Raw genomic sequence first — 17,778 nt, forward strand, 5'->3', positions numbered from 1 at the left:
GTTGCCGTCTCCCAAGTGACTAACTCGTCCTCTGATTGGCTGAACAACCACTTCCCTCCCCACCTGACCGGGAAGAAGCTGTCAGTTGGTCTCCACTCCTCCTCGCCTGATGGCGTGTGTGACACAACCTGTCTGCCTCTGTGTACACGTGTAGTCACCGCTTTTGCTGTGTGTCTGTTTTCTTTTTGTTTCAACCATGCCTTTAATTAAAATGGGTTTTAAACTGTTCCTGTTCGCCGCAGTCACCGTCCTGACCGTGCTGCTGCTGCGGCACTGGATGGCTACCAAGCAGTACGTTTTCAACAAAGACGACGTAGCCAAATTAGCCAAACAATACGCAGGTGAGTTTGGTAATGAGGAATGTTATGGCTACACCAATTCAAAACCAACCTACTCTTCAGTCAAATGCAGTCAAAAGTAAAAATACACGAATTTAAATAGCCCAAATAACCCTCCTCCCTGCCTTCCTAATGTACAGTATATGTGTGTATTCTCAGGACAGGACCATGAGCAGGCCTTCTCAAAAGTGGTGGTGGAACTCAGGAAGAGGTGAACACACATTGTTTTCTTTTTTAATCATAAATGTATAATATACTTAATGTTATATAACATTTATAGCTCCAACTGATACAAATCCCCTCCCATTGAAGCACTGACAAACGGGACATTTCTGTCTTATATAAAGTGATGATTGACCCATATTCAGTCAGTTGTAATATTAACTTGTTGTTTACCCTGCTTTATAGACAGAGCTCCATCTGTTTTTTTATAATAACTTTCTGATGTGAATAGGAGTTATAGAGATTTATTTTTAATGATTGTGTAGTATTTTATTTAAATAGTCTAATAAAGTGTAACTGAACCAGGTACCCTGGCCACATCCTGCCAGATGAAGACCTGCAGTGGATCTTTGTGAATGCTGGTGGTTGGATGGGCTCCATGTGTCTCCTCCATGCCTCGCTCACGGAATACCTGCTGCTGTTTGGTACTGCAGTCGACACAGGAGGACACTCGGGTGAGGAATGAAGGGGGTTGAACGTCTACAATTTGGAAACTTGAATAATGCTGAGGAGGAACATGTGTTATATTATTACCTGCAGCCTTACCTTATGCACATAGCAAACAGAAAGGATTTATTTAGAAAAACAAAACTCAAGATGCAGCATATATAACCTAGATCTTGATTACATAAAGACTGAACTTGGGGAGTGTTTTTCCTGGTGATGTGTACACTCTATATTATTTTTGTGAGATCAATCTGTGTCAATAACCAATAGAAATGTCACTCTGCTCTCTTCTGCTGTCAGGTCGTTACTGGGCTGAGATTTCTGACACTATCATATCCGGCACCTTCAGACAGTGGAAAGAGGGGACAACCAAGAGTGACATATACTACCCTGGTAATACCATGACATATTTGAATAAGCAATTTTATGTTTTAGTGTTTGTTTTCCTTATTGACCTAAATGAATGGTGTTGCATCTAAAATGAGGAAAGTATTGTTTTAGTTTTCATTTCCTCGTCCCTTACTTCCACATCTTCTTTTCCACAGGTGACACCATCGTTCACAGTATAGGAGAGGCAACATCCGTCCAGTGGAGCGCCGGGACGTGGATGGTGGAGTACGGACAGGGTTTCATCCCGTCCACGCTGGGATTCGCTCTGGCAGATACCCTGTTCAGCACCCAGGACTTCCTCACGATGTTCTACACCGTACGCGTCTATGCCAAGTGTCTGCTGCTTGAGGCCGGGACACTACTCACAGAGGCGGGGGTTTTCTGAGGCACGGTTGTTAATTGGACTGTAACATCGAAAGGTTTGCCTTGTCATCACATCCTTTTTCCCCATCAACCACTATCAGTCTAGCATCGGGGAAACTCCATGCTAGATTACTCACGTTTAAATATTTTTACCTGGAATAGTAGCATCTGAATTTGCAGAAGGACCGGACTGAATTCCTATTCTTGCCCCTTGTTAAGGCTATCCAAATAAAGTGTTTGATTCACCCTGTGACAGCAACAACAATGGATCATGTATGAATCAAACATTAATCCTATTAAATAAGGTCTTCAGTGTTTTTTTTTAATCTGGCTTAAAGAATGGACAACTAGAGACATTTTTTTACAAGTACGTTGCCAAATGATGGTTCTGGGAATATTCAGATAATACTTGTGACCCGCAATCAAGTGCATCAACTCAGTAGCAACCAATCACTTAAAAAAAAACAAAGCTGTGATAAATACTGGTTTGGGGACCAAGGAATCACTTTAAAAACAAATATGCAATGCTTAATTTGGCTTAACTTAAATACATAATGCAAAGCCAAAGCATACTATTTTCTTACTAAATACCATTTCATATTTATAAGCATTTCAATTGTCTAAAAAGCTTGAATTTCTTAACTGATCACAAAAATGTCAAGAAGCACGTATGCTCCAAAGACTAAACCTCTCTTGACAGTTGGCTCTAATTCCCTCATAGACAATCAATTCTCTGTTAATACTTAATTTATTTTTAAAATGTGCTGAAGTAAACTGACAGGTTGATGTTTGTGTGAAATGTCCTATTTTTTGGCTCAGTATGAGTCATAGTCGGGTTCATTCCAGCTCAGCAGTGCTTTAAAGATTATACATACTCTGTCATGGTGCGTGATCTACTACTTCAGAGCTACTGTGCAGCAACCCAGTGCAATTTCCCCATTTTTCTTTTCAGAACCCCACCTTTTACTTGGCTTTTCTTTCACCTTGGTAGAGCTATTTGTTAAATCCAAGATAGATCTTGTGGAAGCCATTTCAAACATTTCTGCAATTCTCTTTCGGCTTAGAAAACAGAAAAAAAAAAAGGCTAATGGAACCCTTTTTGGGGTTTTCCCTTTCCTTTAGTGTGATGTATAGGTTTTTGCAGTCTCTCCCACTGACTCGTGTATTTACATGGTAACATAACTATACATGACTTGGCTTCAGCCTCTCTCGATTGTGTGGACTTTGCACTAGCCCTATTGGGCCTAAAACTTAACCCTATCCACAGACACTTGGAAATGTACTTTACAAGCAAATAATATCGACCATCTCCCATCTACCTTTTCAGCCATAATTTTAACAACATATAAGGTTTCTTGGAAGCAAACTGTCAGCTATCCAACCTGTGGTTGTTTGGTTTGCATACAGCAGCATCAGTAGCAGCGCGGTCTCATGGATGGATGGCAAAAGATTATCACTGTACCTCAAATGTTGATGACTCAATGTGCAATTTACTGTAAAGGTAAACATGGAAACTGACAGTGCCAGAAGAAATAAATGTTTTTGGAAGTTAAATAACACAAGCCTTGTTTATTGCTTATTATACTAAAACATACACATCTATTAAACAGAATTCTTGGAAAATGGAATCCATCGAAATTCCTGCAAAACCAATAAACATCATGGATATTTTTGGGTGGTAAACACAAGCTGAGTGAAATCACAAAACTGACCTTATATACTCCAGAGTGTTAATAGAAATGTGGTTGAGGTGAAGGATGCTGCGTGAACAGAGGGTGGTATTCAATAACAGAGGCCAGCAGAACAGAGCATAGACACATCCGTCCTCATCTCCATCTGTAAATGCCAAGAGGATGCAGACAACCTGATTTGTTGTCATCATATCCTTGAGAGAGGGCCAGGTGATGATACAAGTGTGGGTGTGTGTGTTGATATTATACAATGGTGTGTCCAATCTGCGATGTTCCTCCTCTGAAATACATATCCATCTGTGTGTTGCCATGTTATCCCAGATATCGATTTAATGTCAGCTTAACAAACTAGCCTGACCAGCTGCCCTCCTTCTCTTTGAGCCCTTTAAAGGAGATGTATTCAGAATCGAAGACGGGCGACCGCAGCTGAAATACCAGCGTGCCCGGGCAGCGGTCGCACCTTAACGGGATAGAAGACAACTTCTTCGACTAATCGCTTGTTGCCTTCCAGGCTCATAATGTCCTCGCACAGCATGTCAGGGCATTGCGAATAGATGTCTTTTAGAAGGTGAACACTCACATAAAGATACAGAGATAGAGGGATGTAAGCAGAAAAAATAAAAACTCTGAATAAACACTACAAATGATATTTAAAAAATGTACGGTGTCACAAACCCTCCATTAGGCTGGCATAAATATGTGTGCTAAAATAAAACATCACATGAAACAAACAGAAGGCCTTCCTTATTACACAGCTCCAATGTACTCAATGGAAAGCTCTCTCCTGCCCTCTAGTGGACATATTCAGTATCAAACCATTTGATATTTTTGGATCGAAATATCTCAGTTAGGACCTCCCCGGACCTTTAAATAAGGCTCAAGTTATTATTTCAATAATTGTGAATGAATTATTATAGGAATAACTTGATTAGTCATTGTATCCATAGTGATAGAGTTGTAATTTCCTGTCGCTTAAGAGTACGGTAGCCCCTAGGGTCAAAACGCAAACCCCCCCCCACACACACACACAAACACTGAACAGACTTCAGAAACTAGACAGGGAGAACAAGAGCTTACTTAACATAACCGCTTTCTCACAAACCTTCCAGAAACATGATGGAGCTTTCATATCAATCTATGAAAGTCGCTCACCAAGCCCGGGAAGCGGTGAGCAAATAAGGGGTTTTGTTATCTGTGTTTTCTAGCAGGGTTGACGAACTGTTGGTAAGCTAAACACTTTAAGCTAACTGTTCACTAGTAACTGAGACACTTTTGAGAGGAGTGTTTAACTTTCCCCTATGATAAGCAACGTCATACTATTCAAAACATGGTCAGGGCTTAGTTTAACTGTGATAGTTAGCTTAAAAAGCTAATCAGGATAGCTAGTTTTGCACGCATCCAGATCTACCATTAATCAGCGTCTACAGGTTGCCTAGATACCCAGTCAGGTGTTTGTCATTTGTGGCGCTTTGTCGCCCTCTACTGGTATTGGTTGTTTCCGCATCCGAGTATACCCCCGTTATAATGCTCTACACATAAGTAGCAGGGAGTAAAAGTGTCCTGAAATAAAGGGCTGCGGGTGACATTTTAAAACCAATTCATACAGCTCAATATCATACATTGAAAATGTGTCTTAGGGACTCAGAAGACTGTGCAGCATACCAGAAAAACTCCCCAAAACAGAACTCACAGTTATGGGGTAACATCTAAAATTGTCTGCGTTAAAGATGACCTACTATAGGACAAGAGTACTGTTATTATTAGTTTCCCACGTCTAAACAAAACAGAGAAAGGAGCACACTTTGAACCAAGCTTTTTATTATTTTGTTGACATGAATGCAGCAGCTGTGTGTCTGGAGCTGAGTGTGTTCTGTGTTGCTGTGCAACAGGACGAGCTAAGGACTGAGACGAGGAGGAAGAACCTTCTCATCCTCATTTACCACCACCTGCTGGGGCAAGGGTCAGTATAAAGTGCTGCTGATAACACATATATGATGATGATATAGGTGATCTGCAGTCGCATGGCAAACCATTTTAACATTCAGTTCAGGGTTTTCTCACCTAGAGTTTTCTTAAAGGGGCCCTATTATTATTTGTATGGCTTTTTCCTGTAGTGTGTTATATCATTATTTGTGCATGTACTGTAAATGGTCTGCAAAAGCTAAAATCCCAAAGTTTAAAGCACCTTTTCCTTACAACATGTCACAAACAAGGCACAAAATACATATATTAATCTGAAAATGAGAATTAAAGGACCCCTTTAAAACAGGTATTAGATAAAGGCACATACTGGCTTTTTCCTCCCATGAATGACATGAGTTGTTGCAAAGGCTTGAAAATATGAAAGGGAAAAGTGTATAAAGTGCTTGTGTGTGTGTGTGTGTGTGTGTGTGTGTGTGTGTGTGTGTGTGTGTGTGTGTGTGTGTGTGTGTGTGTGTGTGTGTGTGTGTGTGTGTGTGTGTGTGTGTGTGTGTGTGTGTGTATAAACTGAACATTTCTGACAGCAATAAATGCATTTCATCAAATAAATGCACTTTAAACTAAATCATGCGAGTCTTCCCAGGCTCACAGCACAAGACAGCAGACAGACTTGACCTCGATTGTGTTACTTTTTGATCGGTCTAAGGTCCTCCTGTTTGTGTCCCTTCCCCAGCTACGTGTCTGCAGCGATGGCCTTGGACCAGGAGACTAATGGAAGTGTGAGGAGGTTCGAGGTCTGCGACAACATCGATCTGGAGATGGTGCTGATGGAGTACGAGAGTTATCACTATGTCAAGTTCCAGAAATATCCCAAACTTATGAGAAGAACAGCAGAACTAGGTATACGACCTCCACTACAACAACTGGAATCATAAATCACGCCCAAATCTGTGTTGAATCTTAATTTTATTTAATGAATATTTTCTGGCTTTTCTTATTTCAAGGTGAAAACAGAAATATAAGAAGTGGTGGAGTAAAGAAGTGAGTTCCCCCATCTTACAGACCTTTCTTTTAGTAATCATTAAGGACTTATAAACAACATAAAAAACATTGCAATTATGATCAAATCTGCCAGTTATTGTATAATTCTTCCTCTGAAACGTGATTTGTTCTGTGTGTCTTTGTCGATCAGGAGTCCCTGTTCAGCTGTGAAGCCTCTCCCCAAAATCAACCCTTCCCAGAGCCTGCAGACTGGAAACGGAGCCAAGAAGCCAGCTGTTGGTTCTCATACAAATGTAAAACATCAAAAATAGAACAATCCTGATCTGAATATCCATGTGAAATGTGATTATCTGACCTCCTGATGGCTGTGATTCCAGGAGAACGGCTCTTCTGTTCCTCCAGAGTCCTCAGAGTTCGGTCTCAATGTCTCCTCGATCAGAAACGGACCAGGCTGGGGAGGCGGCCGCTCACAGGAAGGTACTAGACAGTGTGTTTTGTTATATATAGATGAAGCAGATTCTAATATTTAAGGACACATTGTGTGTGTTTACATGTCAGGCATTACTCACCCTTCATTCAGCAATGTCATGGGCTATGATTTACAGCAAAGATTGAATTTGTTTTCTTTAGTTTTCTCTGTCCTTGTAGAGTGGAATGTTTGACAGAATAACCTTTTGTACGTATAGTTTTATTGATGAGTCCCTTAGGTCCGCCATACAAAAAAAACTAGCTAAGAAGGACCTCTTGTGTTTTTAGGGTTGACAGGAATTGCAAACAATGGCAATTCCCTCATGTAAACAAATCATACATATCAACTAATACATATCTACACACCGTCTCATAGAAATGTGAAAGTTAATCAACATTTTTTATTATTACTTTGTACTTTCTAATAAGTTTAACATTTTTCCTGAGGGCCAGATGACTGAAGGCAAAGTTTCAATCCAAGGAACGGGCAGTGATTTAGACCACATGGTAATTATAGTCTGTAAAAAGCCATTTCAGCGTGTTCTTTAAGACATTTGAATGGCACACGAGAATATAGGAAAGCTGCTTTTAGGACTAAACTACCACCTTTATATTGACACCATGCTGTGTGCAGGAGCGGCTGCTGAAGCCCCTCAGTGGCTTGTCTGGAATGAGCGGTGAGAGGAGAGAACTCGCTGCCATCATCAGCAGGGTAATAAATACACACAACACACACACACACACACACACACACACACACACACACACACACAATTTCTATATTGAAAGCACTAACAACCGACCTGCCCCTGCCTGCCAACTTGGGACGCTAAGCAAAATTTTTACAATTGTTTTGTATTACAAGTCTCATGAAATGTTTAAATGTACATTGCATCTATATTTCCAGTGTATTTTTGACGCCATCTCCCCTCCTGTACCAGCGTCCGCCTTTGATTTTCAATCATTGCAGAAATGTGTTATCTTCGAACACATAAAGAAGCTTCTTTTGTCTTATTATCTTGTGGCTCCTACTTGTGAAAATATCTACTTTAGAGGTTACCAAAGATGTCCACCAGAGGACAGTGAAGTGTTTTGTTGGGAATAAATTGATCTGCTGTATTAATGAAGGCCCAGGTTCTATCTATTTCCCTTATCACTCCAAAGGACACCAATTTACGCCTAATCTCACCAGGATGTGTGTGTTGGTTGTCTTCCATATGCATCCCTCATCCTGTGTCTCTGTGTGTGTGTTCACCCCCTAAAGGACATCTATTTGCACAGCCCCAACGTGCGGTGGGAGGACATCATCGGCCTGGAGGACGCAAAGCGATTAGTCAAAGAGGCCGTCGTCTATCCCATTAAGGTGCAACCGCGGCCCGGGCACGCTGGTATTTCGGCTGCGGCCGCCCGTCTTCGATTCTGAATACATCTCCTTTAGAGGGCTTAAAGAGAAGGAGGGCAGCGGGTCAGGCTAGTTTGTTAAGCTGACATTAAATCTATACCTGGGATAATGTAGTAACACACACATACACAGATGGATGGATGGATGGATAGGGAGGCATGTAGAATTCATACACACAATTTTGCCGCTGCCTACAGACATTGCACATACAAATAAAACATGGCACACACGCAGAAAACACACACACACACACTTCAATCATCATCACCTGGCCCTCTCTCATGGATATGATGACAACAAATCAGGTTGTCTGCATCCTCTTGGCATTTACAGACGGAGATGAGGACGGATGTGTCCGTGCTCTGTTCTGCTGGCCTCTGTTATTGAATAATACCGCACGTTCCCACAATCCCCCATTTCTGTCTCCATTATTATTCATCCTCTGGGGTATAAGGTCAGTTTTGTGATTTGCCTCTGTTTGCCACCTCACATTCAGACTAATGTGTGGTTGTGTGATATTTGCAGCACTGCCTCAACCATACATCAAGCAAATCAGTGTTTCCTCTTTGCACACAGCTAAGCTTCTGATTGGTCTGCGAGAAGATAATGTTTGCAGCTAAAACATATTTTAATTTTGAAATTACAGTGATTTTTCTAAACTGTTTGTCTGTGCTGTAGTTTTATATTTCACTCCTCTATCTCTCCAGTACCCCCAGCTGTTTACAGGTATCCTGTCTCCGTGGAAGGGCTTGCTGCTCTACGGCCCCCCAGGTAAGATTTCTTCTGCTGTCACGTTTGCTTTGAAATAACGTCTTCCTAACTTTGTGATCATGTGACTCACATTCACAGGTACAGGTAAGACCCTGCTGGCAAAGGCGGTGGCTACAGAGTGCAAGACGACCTTCTTCAACATCTCCGCCTCCAGCATCGTCAGCAAGTGGAGAGGAGACTCAGAGAAACTGGTCAGGGTAGGAGACTGTTCGACACATACAGCAGCTTAAATATATTAAACAACATGACAACATGTTTATGTGTCACGTAAATTGGAGGTTTGGTAAATGTATGTTTCTGTCGCCAGGTTCTGTTTGAGCTGGCACGGTACCACGCCCCGTCCACCATCTTCCTGGATGAGCTGGAGTCTGTGATGAGTCAGAGAGGAGCCAGCATGGGGTGAGCTGAGCCACTAAGGGAGGAAAATATCAAACATTTAGGGATTAGGGATTCACTCCCTGCTCTCGATAATCTACCAATGGTGTGTCTATACAATTTTAGTAAAACATTTAATTTACTGTGAATTTGTGAATCCACAAAGTGTCTTCTTACAACTATTTACTCCAGACATTTGCAGAATATAAATAATTAAATTATTATAGTTCATTTGTATTAACTTTGTATAACAGTTCAGCCAAAATAAAGATCTGAATGCACATTCCTTTTTTATTAATATATATACATATATATATATCCTTTATTTAAGCAGTTTTCTCTCCTTTTAAAATGGTCTTCAATTCCCCCATAGTGATCAAATCTGACAGTTTCAGCTCCTTTTGTACATTATTTCAGGCAGAAGGGCTGCATTAATGAGCAATTTATATAAATAACCACCAATTTAGAGCTAAAACTGCAGTAAAATAGTTTTCAATTATCATTTATAGTGTCATTATCCAAGCAAGAGCACTGGAATGATCATTTTAACCCTAGTTTTGACACTTATTATGAATCAAAGAATAACAGTTGACAGATTTAGGATCACTAAGTGGTTTACCTATAGTTAGCTAACCTCCCCACAAAGAGCACAGACGGACTGAGAAGGTGGGGAGTATAATGATGTTCTACTGTTTGATGTGACGTCATACGGATGTGTGTTTCCAGAGGGGAGCATGAGGGGAGTCGTAGGATGAAGACGGAGCTGCTGGTTCAGATGGACGGCCTGGCCAGATCAGACGACCTGGTGTTTGTCCTGGCTGCTTCCAACCTGCCCTGGTAACACTCCGACATGAACCACCCCACACACTGTACGCTCAAACCAATTCTTGTTGTGTTGAGGGGAAATCTTATTTATATTGAGCTCAAATTCCTTAATATTATTTATTAACTGTGTACAGTTTCTAACTCTCCCCGCTCTGCTCTCAGGGAGCTGGACCACGCCATGCTGCGGAGGTTAGACAAGAGGATTCTGGTTGGTCTGCCCTCCTTGCCGGCACGCCAAGCCATGATCTCTCATTGGCTGCCGCCTCTCAGCTCCACAGGAGGGGTGGAGCTACGGACTGAGCTGGACTATGAGACTCTGGCCAAGGTGTGTTACAGCAGGACTAATGTCACAAGCTGTTATCATTTATGGTTTGACTTTCTTTTGATATTATTGGCAGACATTTAAATATGTTTTTCAAACTGGTTCATGTGACTGTGTGTGATTCAGGGGATGGAGGGTTACTCTGGCTCTGATGTGAAGCTGGTGTGTAAGGAGGCCGCCATGAGACCAGTGCGCAAGATCTTTGACGCTCTGGAGTCACATCAGGACGGTAGGAGAACACACACACACACACACACACAGAGGCTCTACCCTCACAACAGCATGTTTTCTATCCCTGATTTACACTCACTCACTAGGATTCTCCCTTACAGGAGAGAGTAACATGCCAGCCATCAAGCTGGAAACCGTGACAACAGCTGACTTCCTGGAAGTCATCACACACACCAAACCTTCAGCCCGAAACCTGGTGGACAGATACACCGCCTGGGAGAGAGAGTACAAGTCTGTCTGACACACAGGCACGTTTTAACAGGAGGAAGACTCTGATACTAACACTGCAGCGTTTCTGACAGATTGTGGACTGTTTACAAACTGACCCGTTGTTGTAAGGCTTAGTGGGAGCCCTGGCATCATAGTGCTTTGTATTCGAAATAATTTAGTCACACACACTTTGCACATCCTTATACTAACAGTAAATTAACCAGAACATCAGTATCACGTCAGTTTAACAAGATTTTACAAACTCCATGTGTTCCTAAGCTGTCACTTCTATTGCTGTATCTTACAGTCAATAAAGAAATACTCCAACAACTCAAATTTCCTAGCTGTCGTGTTTATGTCGTCGTATTACATTTCCTCTGACATGTTGGACATCGTAAAGCACTTCCATACAAAGAACATGAACACAACGAAATAAAGAGAAATACCAGGTGGATATATTTTTCATTCAAACTTCAACGCATATTTTATGACAAGCATCAGTTCATGTGGCAACAGATGGTGAGTATTTAGTAAGTGCATACTTTACTTTCAAGGATTATTCATCAGGCAGTAGTCTACAACACTGAAATAGACCTTCAAGGTGTTCAAGATGTGCATGCTCTTTTATATTTACAGGAGTAAAGCATTGCTGTTTACCTGAAGGCTGAGGGAATGAGTGAAGTAATTCCAATAAACATTTTTCCATTCTGTGTTTAAACACCAACAGTCTATAACCTCCATAATGGGCAGCTATAGTGTTCCAATGTACAAACGGTCCTGCCGTCTCATAGCAGGTTCTTCAGGATGTGTGCAACAGCTTCTGGGAAACTGTCACATGTCAGGTGGGGGGGAGGGTTGATTTTATTCTCATCTCCTTCTCTGTATTTACCTGCCAAGACAGAAGTTGGAATCCTATTAATGACAAACAACAACAATGAAAGCAATACAATGTGTTCACAAGTAGTCATAACTTAACCGTCTGAGTACAGCATGCCCTAAAACACAACAGTCATTGTATAGTGCGTAGGAAAAAGGAACCAAAACAGCAGTAGAGTATACATATATATATATATATATATATATATATGAAGAAAAACAGTCATAGTATAGTATGTATTAAATATATATATGTATAAGACAAAACAGCATATTATAGATTGTACAAAATATTCGAAAATCAACATGGTACAGTCATAGGACGTCATAGAACAGTATCATCGTAAAGTAAATTGTAAACATGTGCATATAAAAAGTATAGAAAGTCATAGTATAGTTTTCCATAAAAAAGAAGGAAAAATAACCCAGGAAGTTTCTCACCAGTTTGGACCAGAATTCCCAACATTCCTGCATTCTGTGCTCCGCCCACATCATCCCTGGCATCCTGAGGGAAAGCAGCAAAAACCAACAGAATTGAATTGGTTTACAGATGTTCCTACAGGCTGATGTTCAAACGGTTAGAAGTTGTTTCCAACAGATCGACAAGCTGAGATTCCTATCAAATTGTGAAAGGTTTCTTGTTGTGAAAAATAACATTTTTTAAAATATGTTTTCTATTTGGAGTGCGACTGGTCTGTCCACTTAACGTTGAAAACGACCATAAACTGACTTGCTGTTAATGATCCACAAAGGACAATATACTTACATCTCCTATCATCACAGCTTCAGTGGGGCTACATCCTAAATCAGACAGGGCCTATTTGAAGGAAATAAACACAAGAAAATGAGGCCTTGTTAAGAGGCAAAAACAAAACAAAATAATTACATACATCTGATTTGTAAAAACTTGGAAACACGTCATAATAGGAACTCCTAACCTGTGTGAAAAAAGACTTCTCCGGCTTGCCCACCACCGTAGCTTTGCAGTCTGCAGCATACTCAAGTCCCGTCACAAAGGGCCCGGGGCCAAGGGCCAAACCATCCTTACGTTTGTAGTAGCGAGCCTTATGGATGGCGATGAGAGGAGCTCCTTCCAGAATCATTCTGGACCAAAATTCACACGATTATACACACTTTACTATCCGCAATAACCAGGGAATTTACTGCATGCTTTAGATGGTATTTTCACAAGCTGCTGCATTTGGGAGGAGGTACGTTCTCCCAAATACTCTTTTTTTCTTTTACGAGCAACAAAAGCTGGACTGTACCTGTTATATATCTCAATAATCGGAATGCACATGTTGGTGATCCACTGATGAGTGTGTCACCTGAAAGCCTGGTTGAGTGTCTGGTAGTTGAAGTGATCAGGAGAGAGTCCGATGACAACGGCGTTTGGCTCTGACGTGTCAATACCTGGAAATGGATATTAAAAAGGTCAATACGTTCTACTTTTTATATGATCATTTACGTAATTTGGTCATTGAAACATTAGACGTAATGACTTAAAGACTGGCAGAAAAGGGAACAATCTATGTAGCTGTGATGACCGTCATTTCCTCATAATATTCATCCTAGGAAGTTTCTTCTTCAATCCATCAAAGGTCAAGATCAGACAACAGCAGCAGTCAACTTGTGTTTTTGTTACAACAGATTTATCTAAGAAAAAAAGGAAGATGAACAACGCATAACGGCATCAATGAGCGTTTTGGAAACGATTCAACAACTTATAATAGAAAATTCAGTGGACCAAACGTAGCTGGTAGAGGTGTGTATATACGATTTGGCTTTGGACCCCTTAAATTAAACTGATGGCTGCAGGTTGGATATTGGCACACACACTCACACACACACACACACACACACACACACACACACACTTACAGCCAATCAGCTCTGACTTATGAGACAACGTTTCAGTGGGGCTGCGAGCGCTTTGCTCCGCTTGTGATTTATGTTTTGCCGCACACATTGAAATGACGAAAATTCCAACACACACACACACACACACACACACACAGCTCCGTACCCATGAAGTCTTCCAGGGCGCTGTCCTCCAGCAGCAGCAGCGGCCTGTGGTGTTTCTGCTCTACCAAACTCCTGGCTGCACTGAGCGAAGTGAAGATCTCTTTTTCCTGCACAGTTAGATTCATTTTCAGAATCAGGGGGAAAAGTGCCACTCCAGAGTTGATCCCTCCATGAATTACCTCACATTAAAGCATCAGCACTTAACTTTTTCAAAGTAACTTGTCAAACTTCTTTTTGTATATTTACATCTCATATCGTTTTTTTTAAATGTTGTAACAGTTTCTTAAATTAAATATTTTTTTGCTTATTTTCTTACAGCGTAATTCCCCTTACTGTGTTTATGTTTGCACCATTTCACACCACAGCAAGTTCTCTGTATGAGTAAGGTGACTGATTTTGAATAAATGAAACATGTCTTTGGAAGTTTTACCTGGACGTCGAAGTTGAGACGTTGCAGTCTCTCCAGTAAATTCCTCTTGCTCTCCTTCGTCGTGTTGGTCACAAATTTCACCGCTACAGAGGCCTGCCGTAACCTGACGCCACCAAAACACACACTCATTTCAACAATTCATAAGAAGCCATAATAACCGTTGATAACGTAGCAGCAACATTATACAGTTACATTTCATTTCTATTATAAGAAATGATATACCAACAATAGTTGATGTTTCTCTTTATGAAATTCCACAGAAGACAGCTTTACATGACCAACATCTATGACAATGAGCACTGTTAATTTCCTACCTGTTTAGGGCGTCCTGTGCCCCGGGCACCGCTGTGTCCTCTATATGTAAAGTTCCACTCAGGTCGATGAGAACTGCCTTCAGAGCCCGTCTGCCCGCCATGATGGAGACCTGCAGAGGAGGACATGGACGTGTAGCTGGGTGCTGGGAAAAGCAGCTCAGGGCCTGACTCCTCCCCGAACCACTCCCCCTAATTAGAGAGAGTATAAATGGCACCTGCTGCAATCATCCTTCCCCATGGCCCTGTCCTCATGGTTGGTGGTGCAGTTGTCTGCTGACTTCCTATGGTGGTTTACCTGCTGCTGATTTGTTCATTGCTGTTTTGTTCATTGTTGTTAGTTAGTTTGTATAGTTACTTTGGTTTTGTTTAGTTTAGTTCCTTTTGCCAGCTGGGATTTTCTTGTTTGTTTAGGTTTAGTTTTTAGTCTTAGTTTGCTATTCAAGCTGAGTGCCAGTATATGGGGAGGGCTAGTCCGTATCACTGTTTGCTGTGGTGGAGATCACCGGGGAGCACGAATGAGTGACCTACTTGCTGTGACTGGTTTGCTGTGACTGCACCTGTGAGTATTTGGTTGCACCCGAGTGTCACAAAGTAGTATGCGACCCCATTAACTGGCCTCATCTCACCGAGGTTTAGTTTATTTTTCTGTTTTGATTTAAATGTCAGCTTTTAGATAAAGATTTTAAAACCTTTTGTTAGTAATAAAGATATTAAACTGTACTATTGTTTACAACGTGATGACTTTGTATCTTCTCTTTTTAGCATCCTCTTCCTCAGCTTCTTTTGTTGTTTTATTCATAATTAATAAAAGTTTCTTTTCTGTACAAAACACGTCTCTGCCCCTCAGTACGAACTTGCGCCCAGGTGGCGTTGTCGGTCCCCCTTTTATTAAACTTTAATACTCTAGATTTTCACCTCACCCCCCCGCCACAGACGTAAAACAATTCTAGAGATGCATAGAGAGGAATGTAGCTCTGGTGACACAGCTTTAACACTTTTCCTTTTTTTTCTCTGTTTTTGTTCTCGTAAAAAAACTACTTTTGGGATTATTTTTATTTCATTTTATTATGTTTATAATTTGTTCCACCTTTAAAGATTTAAATATTTCAATGCCTGAACACACTGCTGCTACTGTAACTAAATAATTTCCCAATTTGTGATCAATAGGGTACCTAGCTATCTTAAAGAAAAGTACTCAATTATTTTATTTAAGTAAAAGTAGCAATACCAAATTGTCCTTCATACAAAATATTTCTTAAGTGCAGGTAAGTATTAGGATCCAAGTATACTTAACGTTTCAAAAGTAAAAGGACATATATAACATTATTGGATTATCACTATAATACAAAAACAACATCTAGAATATTTATCCTCTTTTGTATTGGCTAATAATCAGAAAAAGTAAAGTGACTAGTAATTCATTCTTGTCAAATAAATGAAGCGGAGTAAAAGTGTAAAAACAATAATGTAGTGGAGTTAAAGTCTATAAAGTAAGAACAAACAAAAAATACTTCAAATAAGGTTAAGTACAAGTACCTTAAAATTGTAATTAAGTACAGTACTTGAGTAAATGTACTCACTGGAATAAAAGCATACGATAAGCCCTGTTTCTTATTTGTTCTTTAATTTATACTGCCTGTAAATAAAAAAGACAAACCGAGACAACAAACATTTTTCTATAGCTTTATTGCTATACTTTTGATCTAATTTCTCTCACATAATGGTAATAATAATCGTTGCTGTCATTTTACTGTCACTAAACAGCCAAATTATCAATAGTGTTTCCAATCTGTTATCAGTTTTACTCTGTTAGATAAGAGCTGCTCCGATTAGGATTTTCCAAACTGCTAAGTATGACCAAGGTCCGCTGTAAATGGAGCTTTACTCTGTTTAAAAAAGCTTATTCTTTCATAATAATGTTTTATTTGAGAGATTATAGCTCCATAAACATAATTCACATAGGTAGTGGCAGAATTGATCAGATTACTGCGTTGTTCAAACCTCCATCAGGACCGACTGAGAGGATTATTGACCGGTTCATGACATCATGCCTAAAATACAGATTTTAGGATTGTATTCTATGTGATCCCCTATTATTTAGACATGGTCGGATTTCTGTCGTGTAGTTATCAATGTGAGGGTACAATTAATGATCTTAATACACTCACAAAAAAATAAAAACAGCCTGTAGGTCATATAGCTATCTATTATGTGTATTTAGCTCCACTAATACCAGAAAAGCGTGCTGGGAGGGAAGTGCCAAGTAGAGAGAAAGCTTGATGTGTGTGTGTGTGTGTGTGTGTGTGTGTGTGTGTGTGTGTGTGTGTGTGTGTGTGTGTGTGTGTGTGTGTGTGTGTGTGTGTGTGTGTTTGAGTGTGCAGGGGAAAAGACTAAACTTAACAAGCTTCACAATTATCCAACAATGACCTCTGAGTTTGAACATCTTTATTGTACTATCTTTAAATTATGTTTGTATTTAGTAATATTCACTGTTTCAATAAGGGTCTTCAGGTTGTTTAGATGAGTTGTAATAGAAGAAGAACATTTAAAAAAACGATTTTAAAATGGGTTCATTTATTGTAATACTCCACATTTAATATCCTGGCCGTCAGGTTGAGAAAGCAGCCCTGACATTGTATTCTAAAATGTTAGCAGTGTAGTTTACAGCGATAGTACAACAGGAACACTGAAATAAACACTGTGTTCACGATGTTTAATGCTGCTGTTCTTATTTATTTATGGAACTGTGATTTATTATACTTTATGTGAGTTTATTATTATTTAATCGTTCTTTCAATTGAGGTTGTATCGCTCTAACATTAACAACCAACAACAACTATCAAGTGAAATAACTAGCTAATAATACTATCAGATGCTAGCTGGACATGCTCCCCAGAATCAATGATAAAAGGCAAACAGTGGATTTCATTCAACCGCTAAATGTGACTTTTAATGTTCATTCAAAACGCTGCAGTTTTAACTTAAAAACGTCTGAATAACTGAGTAAATGTGAACAAAGTTAGCAAACTACAAAGCTAACCTTTAGCAATAGCTCTCCCGACTTCCTGTTTCCTTCTTCGTTGGTGCAGTTTTGTCTCCATGAGCTCAGTGCTGCCCCCTCGGTTAGACACCACAATGGCCTATTCACTCTTTAAT

At 40.2% G+C, this 17,778-nt stretch overlaps 3 protein-coding genes across 4 annotated transcripts; 2 read left to right on the forward strand and 1 right to left on the reverse strand.

The window, feature by feature from the left end:
- The first annotated feature begins 60 nt into the window (after positions 1-60).
- On the forward strand, positions 61-3,322 carry sigmar1 (sigma non-opioid intracellular receptor 1). The gene is made up of 5 exons (XM_063889995.1): positions 61-341; positions 498-549; positions 867-1,015; positions 1,308-1,400; positions 1,553-3,322. The coding sequence occupies exons 1-5, from the start codon at positions 197-199 to the stop codon at positions 1,780-1,782; spliced, it is 669 nt and encodes a 222-aa protein (XP_063746065.1). The 5' UTR covers positions 61-196; the 3' UTR covers positions 1,783-3,322.
- A 1,149-nt stretch (positions 3,323-4,471) lies between these two features.
- On the forward strand, positions 4,472-11,313 carry katnal2 (katanin p60 subunit A-like 2). Its single transcript, XM_063888795.1, is given in 17 exon segments — positions 4,472-4,618; positions 5,341-5,411; positions 6,105-6,271; positions 6,376-6,412; positions 6,564-6,666; positions 6,751-6,819; positions 6,821-6,850; positions 7,295-7,348; positions 7,476-7,553; positions 8,106-8,204; positions 8,951-9,014; positions 9,093-9,211; positions 9,322-9,413; positions 10,116-10,226; positions 10,377-10,539; positions 10,663-10,765; positions 10,869-11,313. Coding segments are annotated over 17 exon segments (1,554 nt in total). The 5' UTR covers positions 4,472-4,564; the 3' UTR covers positions 11,009-11,313.
- A 120-nt stretch (positions 11,314-11,433) lies between these two features.
- hdhd2 (haloacid dehalogenase-like hydrolase domain containing 2) lies at positions 11,434-17,737 on the reverse strand. 2 transcript variants are annotated; one of them, XR_010166221.1, is made up of 10 exons: positions 17,663-17,737; positions 14,623-14,732; positions 14,309-14,411; positions 13,880-13,985; positions 13,182-13,266; positions 12,792-12,957; positions 12,620-12,670; positions 12,295-12,358; positions 11,687-11,866; positions 11,434-11,578 (listed from the first exon to the last, which is right to left on the reverse strand). XR_010166221.1 is itself a non-coding variant. In XM_063888796.1 (9 exons), exons 2-9 carry the CDS (start codon positions 14,721-14,723, stop codon positions 11,763-11,765), a joined length of 780 nt encoding a protein of 259 aa, XP_063744866.1. In that variant the 5' UTR covers positions 14,724-14,732; positions 17,663-17,737; the 3' UTR covers positions 11,434-11,762. The 2 variants fall into 2 exon arrangements, 1 of the variants encoding a protein (XP_063744866.1); XM_063888796.1 differs by having other exon boundaries at positions 11,434-11,866.
- Positions 17,738-17,778: the final 41 nt, after the last annotated feature.

This window comes from Eleginops maclovinus, chromosome 8 (assembly GCF_036324505.1).
Source record: "Eleginops maclovinus isolate JMC-PN-2008 ecotype Puerto Natales chromosome 8, JC_Emac_rtc_rv5, whole genome shotgun sequence".
Taxonomy (NCBI): Eukaryota; Metazoa; Chordata; class Actinopteri; order Perciformes; family Eleginopidae; genus Eleginops; species Eleginops maclovinus.